The sequence below is a fragment of the Trachymyrmex septentrionalis genome, unplaced genomic scaffold, assembly GCF_001594115.1.
Source record: "Trachymyrmex septentrionalis isolate Tsep2-gDNA-1 unplaced genomic scaffold, Tsep1.0 scaffold18, whole genome shotgun sequence".
Classification (NCBI taxonomy): Eukaryota; Metazoa; Arthropoda; class Insecta; order Hymenoptera; family Formicidae; genus Trachymyrmex; species Trachymyrmex septentrionalis.
In genome coordinates, this window is record NW_017304969.1 from 98,489 (window position 1) to 107,600 (window position 9,112).

At 33.4% G+C, this 9,112-nt stretch overlaps 1 protein-coding gene across 1 annotated transcript; it reads left to right on the forward strand.

Annotated features, from left to right (window-relative positions):
- Positions 1–1,762: 1,762 nt before the first annotated feature.
- Positions 1,763–2,131, forward strand: LOC108746583 (putative uncharacterized protein FLJ37770). The gene has a single exon (XM_018483439.1). The coding sequence runs from the start codon at positions 1,763–1,765 to the stop codon at positions 2,129–2,131; it is 369 nt and encodes a 122-aa protein (XP_018338941.1).
- Positions 2,132–9,112: the final 6,981 nt, after the last annotated feature.

A 9,112-nucleotide genomic window follows, 5' to 3' on the forward strand; every position in this document is an offset into this window, starting at 1 on the left:
TAAATATATTCACATTAGTGTCTGTTTTACATATAAACAAATTGCCAGTTTGCTTCGGACTGGTATTGTTCCATCTGGAATTGTTGTAAGAATCGTTTCACTTTTATGGTAGTTAAGATTATTGTGATCAAGAATTTCTTGATCACAATAATCTTAACTACCATAAAAGTGAAACGATTCTTACAACAATTCCAGATTTAGGATTAGTGTCGAATGTGCCACTAGATTACATGCCCTTAATTTAGGTGTAATGAAAAAGTTATTGTTTTTATGGAACCTTTGAAGGTACGTTTGTCCGCCATACAAATACAAAGAATTTCTGAACAATTAATCAATTTGCAAAAAAGTACTCCGAAAGATTTTATAAGGAAGCCTAGTCTCAATAAAGTAAAATTTTGGAAGGCTACAGAATTTCGGTAATTATTATTCACCGGATCTGTTGTTTTAAAAGGCGTGCTACGTGACGACATTTATGTAAACTTTTTAACGTTGCATGTAGCATATTCCATACTAATAAGTCCAAAGTTTGTTCAAAATGAAAACAAAATTGCCGAATAACTTTTAAATCATTTTGTTAAGTCTTTTGAATAAATATATGGCCCAGAATATGTAACTCTTATGTAATATTCATAATCTGTTGCATCCCATACAGCACAGAAGATTGAAGCAATATTGCTGCAATGTTGCAATATTGTAGATTACAATGTAACATTGAAAAGGTGTAAATTAACAATATGTTTGCAATATTGTTGTAATGTCAGTAATATGCCTGTAATATTTCAGAAATGTTGCAAAACTAATTCTGTAATTGTTACAATAATAATAATATAAAAATATAATTTTTTCTAATATTTATGTAGTACAGTCTTTTAGTTTAACAGCCGTTTTTATAATATAATAATTAATATAATCCATTTTTATATTTAAATAAAAATTTATTAATCTATTATTTGACGGTCATTTCATTAGCTAAATTTTATATTTATTTTAAATATGAAATCAAAAGATTTTGTATAACATCGAATTTGAATATCAATGCATTATTATCAGATAAGACGATAAGCAATTAAGCTGCTAAAAACGATTTATCGAAATATTAATTATGTGATCGATAATATATTTATATGCCTGATGTGAACGCAAGAATAAACCACACACACACACACACACACACACACACACACACACACACACACACACACGTACGCACGCATGCACGCACGCACGCACACACAGCGCCCAAACTTTATTGATAAATTTCATACCGTCATTTTTTAATCGATTTCAATTAACTCGGAGTAGCTTCGAATTAAAAAGAATGCGATTAACTTAATCCATGATTAACTTACCAAACGACTGTATTATTATGTTAATGTGGATAATATTTGTAATTTGTTCGAGGAACATACATACATGTTTTATCCTTACGAATAAATTTATCCTTCAAAATTAATACTACATTTATTGGAATATTTTATGGTTTTATCATAAAAAAATTGCTTTATAGAAAGCACATATTACTAGAAACGCGATTTGTAAAAAAATTAAAGTTAATGAGATATACGAGGTGTGATTAAAAAGTAAGGTGAATTTTTAATTTAAACTTCCCGCGCTAATCGATTCGAGCAAACTTTTTTATTTTTATGTTGGTACTACTGTTAGTGACATCTGTGGCAAATTTCATGTCAATGTCATCATTAGTCATATAGTTACGCTTGTGTTTTCTAAACGACTAAAAGTGATTTTGGTGATTTTTCTGACAATGTCTGATTTTGCTGAGCAAAGAAGTGCCATTAAATTTTGTTTGCGGAATGAAATTTCGGCTGCGGAAACGTTCAGAATGTTGCAGAGGGCCTTCGGAGAATCGACTATGTCGCAGAAAAATGTTTATAAGTGGTACAAAGACTTCAAAGAAGGCAGAGAACGTACTGATGACTTGGAACGCCCCGGACGACTATCAACGTCAATTGATGAGCAACACGTGAAGAAAATCAAGGAATTGGTGCTCGAAAATCGTCGATTGACAATTAGAGACCTTGTCGATATGGTTGGCATTTCATTTGGTTCAGTTCAAACAATTTTGAAGGATCACTTGGGCCTCACGATAATGCGCCGTCTCACACGGCATTGATTCTTCGTGAGTTTTTCGCCAAAAATTCCACTCATATCGTTCCGCAACCGCCTTATTCACCTGACTTAGCTCCGTGTGACTTTTGGCTATTTCCCAAACTCAAAAGACCGCTCCGGGGACACCGCTTTGAATCTATTGAAGAGATTCAACGTGAATCGCTGCGCGCTTTGAAGGCTATACCGGGAAACGACTTTTTGGCATGCTTCGAGGCATGGAAAAAACGTTGGCATAAGTGTATTGTATCGGAGGGGGATTACTTTGAAGGGGATCAAATTGATTTGGATGAATAAATAAAGATTTTTTATTTTATAACAAAATTCACCTTACTTTTTGATCACACCTCGTATGTATATAAAATAGTTTTCATTTTAGAGTCTTTGTAAGAAATTTATCGAAAATACATTACATTGCAATATTCCTGAAACGGTTCGTTACAATATAACAAAAAGCGGACATTATTAGAATCTTGTAGCAATAATTCAGCAACGTTTCGCCATCATGTAGTAAAATTATTCTGCAATGTTTTTGCAATCTTTCTATGCTGTATGGGATGTCAGTACTAACGTTCGAAATTTTGGCGTTCTAGATAAATTTAGTTCATTCTGCTTTGAAAATTATTTACAAATGCTAAAAAAATATTCTTCGCAAATTTAATAAACTATTGCAACAGGTTGCACGACGATTCGAAGAAATGCAAGCTAGCTGCTATAACTTTAACACAAAGTCAAATTTTGTAACAAATAACAGTTGTCTAAAAGTTGTCTAAAAGTTGTGCTTATGCACGTATCTAGTTCTTTGCTCGATAATATATTACTAGGAACCGTAATTCAATACATAATATTTATAAATAATTCATATTACATTAATTGTAAACAAGAATATAATAAATACTTCATGTTAAAGAATAAATCTATCATTTATATTTTAAACATTATTCAATCACAAAATAAAGACATTTTTGTTATTGGGAAAAGATTCTTTGCCCAATTGCAATTTTGCAATTGGGCAAAATTGTAAAAACTGATTTATATTCCATTTATATGATTTATATTCTTTACCATGTCCTTCCAGCAAAATAAATGTTTTGCTTATTTCACAAACAGAAACGATTAAAACGATTAATGCATGGCCTATAGCAGAAATTGAAACAAAAATGTACAATAGTATTTAAATATAATAGTCTTGATGCAAAAGGAGTAATAATTTCATTTCGACATAATGATGTTCAAAATAAATTTTATATAAATATAAAATGTATTGTAAAATGTTTTGTAGATCCGGAGTTATCGAACAATTGTCGCTATCGTTAACTAGTGACAATCGTCGATATAATCATCGATTAAAGTTACTAGATTTATAAAGTACCGCAAACTCGCATCCATTTTCACGCAAAACGCAGGCATTTCAAATTTACGCATTTGTATATACATACTTTATTTGTAAAAATGGAGCCATCGAATATGTAAATCAATGTTGTTGAATTATAATTAGTTTATTTATAACCAAAAGAATATATACGAATGCTTAATTTATATGTTCTTTAGTTTAATACGTATTTATTTATTACAGAAGTTTTGTGCATACAAGTACACGAAGATACGTGTAAGTACAGTTCAGAACTGTTTAGGAATATGAAAGTATATACGTCACACGTGTGATCACTACATGCACCCAATTAACCCAATGTGTACGTTGGTGTACTTCAAATCGTGTACTATGTGTACTTCGACCATTTAGACGCAACATTTCTGACATTAATTGCGGTACTTTATAGATATCTAGTGACTTTATCGTAAGACGTTTAGAGCAGAGAGAAACCTGAGAGAGGACATATCGACCCAAAACCTATAACCGCAAAATACTGCCGCACATTACTGCCCCCTGATAAAGTGGATGTAAATTACATAGCTCTGACGGTAATAAATTCATTTTTCAACTTCAGATGATAAATCGATACTTGATTTATATATTCATGCTACATTCACAAATTGTGCATCAGAAATATTCATCTCTGCAATCTTACATGCGCGTGATGTTTATTTCGCTTAAAAGTATTAACATTAATAGCGATTTCGACTGGGATGCACTAGTGCACATAAAGTTGGCATACACAATTGCCGTAAAAATGTATTAAAAACAGATTAAATCGTACAATCCTCAATATATTTTATTGTACTGTTAATAAAACATGTATTTGATAATTTTCATTTCGTTTTTGAACTCTTAGTGATTTCGGCTGGAACGCACCGACTGCACATTTCAGGTGTCGGTGCAACTGGTGTGTTCGGCTGGTTGAATGGTGCAATTTTTCTTGACAATGTCGCATGTTCGTCTGGACTCGGTACATCGCACAAGTGGCCCCGACAAATTTGTTGCGATCAGTTGGTGTAATTGTCGGGCTTGATGCTTTCATGAGACGCTGAAAAGCAGCGTATATGTGATTACGTGGTATTAATTTTGTCGTTAGTGTCTGATTTCGGGTGCGGTTCACTTGATGCTACAAATGCTTCGAAACTTTTACTTGACCAATTGGAAGAAAGAATTTTATCTGACCAATCAAAAAATGCTTCAAAATATTCGTAGCATCAAGTGGACCGTAGCTAGGCATAGCCTTCATTTCAAAAATTGATGTCCAATCTTAGCGTCAATTTTGATTTTATCATGAGTGATTTATATGTGCTCATGGAATTTTTTACATCATCGTCATCAAGTGACGATAATGAATTAATATTAAAACATAAAAAAAAGGCAGAGCGAAAATAAAAAATTACATTGAAGTCATGCGAAAAATGTCCGATAAAACAGTGAGTTTTGCAGGTTAAATTAAAACTAGTAATATGATTTATTACACAGAAAATGTTTATTTATAGTTGGAGAGTCATTTTCGAATGTCGCAGGCGACGTGCTATGAAATTACAAAAAAATTGAAAGGTCAACATTCTATCCGAGTAACAGATCTTATGGTGGAACACCAATTTCGTCAGTAGAAAAACATGTGTTAATATTTTTATAGTTAGTATAATAATAGTAACTTAGTTAAGCCCTGCACACAATGTAAGAAATATTAGGAATTGGAATAAATATTAAGATTTCAACCTATGAGAAACCGTATATTCTGATAATTGATATCTGGTAGGTTAAAATTTTAATATTCCTGTTCCTAATATTTGTTCTATTGTGTCCAGACCTTTAATACAATAATAATAGTAAGATAAAAGAAAATGAATTGAAAACATACATGTATGTACATTGATTTAATTTCCTTCAAATTTTTTTTAATTTTCAAAATTTGCAGGAAACAAATGCTCGCTTCGACAAGTAGGAGATCGATTTAACTTAAGCATTTTAACTTGTGAGAGTGTGCTATAAGAGTGATGGATTTTATGAACAATATTTCAAAAGAAGTAATTACATTCCCGCATACTTCGGAAGAGAAACATTGTTGCCGAAAATGTTAAAAAGATTAATATTCCATTATTAATTTTCTATTGTGTAAACAGTTGTATTACTTTTTTATGTCCTTTTTCTTTCAATTATTAAGGCTAGAGTTCTTTTTTCTCTTGTCTTAGGTGGACAATAAATATATATGGGTAATTATCATAATTTGCTTTCACAAGAAGAACAGATATTGAGTAATTCCTTGTAGTTCTTCAGCTAAATTCTCAGGATAAAATTTTGCTAAGAATATGAATGATGTCATTGATTGATGCCTGGATTTTGCACTTTTTTTTAATTTTAACCAAGAAATAATCCTTTTCATTTTCGTATTATATGTATATTGAAGTCCAAAATATCATATTTCTTTCAGTCCCACGATATCACACGACATACCAGATCAAACAAGTCTCTACTTGTCGAGCTTTAAATTAAATTTGAATTGTGCATCTGAGATCTAGATTGACGGAAAAGGATCTGAGGGACATTTTCCTTCGGAATGGTGACATCTTATTTTTCGCTGTGTTCGCGTTATGTACATCATAAAAACATGTCGATTGCCATGTTATGAAAACACTCAATTATATCACAAATTAGACTTCTAATTAAACACCACTAAAATATTTAATACAGCATATTTTCAACATATGTACGAAAGTATTAATCAACGACCACAGCGGTTTGTTTCAAGTTTCAAACGTCTGATATCTTTTCGCGTGCTATTCGCATAGTCATATCTCGTTCAATTCGCAAATTCTATATGACATTATGTTGTGTATTTGATATTTTCATGTCGATACGTGCATATACCTATCGTGACGCAAGCTGCATTACAGAATTGTTTAGATTTTTTGTCATTTCCTACAATTGATCTTTGTTCGAGCATTTTTTACGATCGCACTTTGCTCGTAACGATATTGTTTTTAAACTAATATTGTGTTAATAATAATACAAAAAAGTAAATATCTTGAATGAAGGAAACTGTGGTCTTAATGACGCAATATCATTAAAATATCAATATTTAAAAAAAATGTTATACATTTAAAAGACAAATACTTATTTGTTTAAGATTGCTAGTTTTGAAGGTGTAATTGGATGTATAAATGGTTCATATATCAACATTCGTATTCCTGCTAACAAATTATGAACAACTTATGCAAACAGACATAATACCATAAGCATAATTTTGCAAGCAGTACGCAATGATAGAAAAAAATTTTTAGATATCTTCACAAGAGTTTCTAGTAAACTTTATGATAGTCGAACTTTGAAATTATCATTTTTAAAACAGGATATTTGCAAAAATGGAAGATTCTATTTATTAGATGACAGCGTTTACCCTATAAAAAAATTTCTCATAACGCCTTACAAAGATTTCGGAAATCTAACACCATCACACGTACAATTCAACGAAAAATTATTAGCAACCAGAGTAAAAATTGAAAATGCATTTGGATGGTTAAAAATTAGATTTCGACAGCTAATGTTATTAGATTTCCACTGTATATAAAATGATTTTACTGTTTATAAAATGTGTAGTTGTATTATAGCATGTTGTGTGTTACATAATATATGTATCGATGCAAATGATTTATTTCGATGTGATGACGCGATTAATGAAGAACAGTTCAGTGAGCCTATAGGACTTGAAGATAACGAAACTGTATTGAAACAATAAGATGAAAATAAGCGCAATGAAATTCGCGACCGTATGAGTAACTGTATATAAATTTATTGTTATTTTATGTTTATATTCATGTTTACTATTCACGTAAAAATTGATTCTCAAAAATTTTCTCTTCTTAATTCTACAAAACATACTTTTAATATCTAGTGTTTACATACATGATTACATACATTTTTATATCCAATCTCTTCAAAACTATAATCGATTAATACTATATGCGACTACATTTTTTTGTAAAAAAGTCAGGTACAAAAGTCTGATATTTGGAACACATTTTTTCTTAAATCTTTTAAAATCTCAATTCTATGAAAACTTAAATATCTATAAACTATTAGATTGCATTGAGAATTTCAACTCTTATAAAACTTAAAACTTAATTATACTGGAAAATTCGGAACTGGAATCATAATTCTAAATCACTTTTTTATCACAACTAAACAAAAATTTCAATCTTGTTGAACGTGTGTACATATACATATACACGTTCAACAACGCGTTCTCTTATATGCATGAAAGAAAAAGTTTCAATTTATGGGCCATACAGTAATGGGTCATACAAATTTTAAAACACTATATATATATCCATCCATCCATCCATCCATCCATCCATCCATCCATCCATCCATCCATCCATCCATCCATCCATCCATCCATCCATCCATCCATCCATCCATCCATCCATCCATCCATCCATCCATCCATCCATCCATCCATCCATCCATCCATCCATCCATCCATCCATCCATCCATCCATCCATCCATCCATCCATCCATCCATCCATCCATCCATCCATCCATCCATCCATCCATCCATCCATCCATCCATCCATCCATCCATCCATCCATCCATCCATCCATCCATCCATCCATCCATCCATCCATCCATCCATCCATCCATCCATCCATCCATCCATCCATCCATCCATCCATCCATCCATCCATCCATCCATCCATCCATCCATCCATCCATCCATCCATCCATCCATCCATCCATCCATCCATCCATCCATCCATCCATCCATCCATCCATCCATCCATCCATCCATCCATCCATCCATCCATCCATCCATCCATCCATCCATCCATCCATCCATCCATCCATCCATCCATCCATCCATCCATCCATCCATCCATCCATCCATCCATCCATCCATCCATCCATCCATCCATCCATCCATCCATCCATCCATCCATCCATCCATCCATCCATCCATCCATCCATCCATCCATCCATCCATCCATCCATCCATCCATCCATCCATCCATCCATCCATCCATCCATCCATCCATCCATCCATCCATCCATCCATCCATCCATCCATCCATCCATCCATCCATCCATCCATCCATCCATCCATCCATCCATCCATCCATCCATCCATCCATCCATCCATCCATCCATCCATCCATCCATCCATCCATCCATCCATCCATCCATCCATCCATCCATCCATCCATCCATCCATCCATCCATCCATCCATCCATCCATCCATCCATCCATCCATCCATCCATCCATCCATCCATCCATCCATCCATCCATCCATCCATCCATCCATCCATCCATCCATCCATCCATCCATCCATCCATCCATCCATCCATCCATCCATCCATCCATCCATCCATCCATCCATCCATCCATCCATCCATCCATCCATCCATCCATCCATCCATCCATCCATCCATCCATCCATCCATCCATCCATCCATCCATCCATCCATCCATCCATCCATCCATCCATCCATCCATCCATCCATCCATCCATCCATCCATCCATCCATCCATCCATCCATCCATCCATCCATCCATCCATCCATCCATCCATCCATCCATCCATCCATCCATCCATCCATCCATC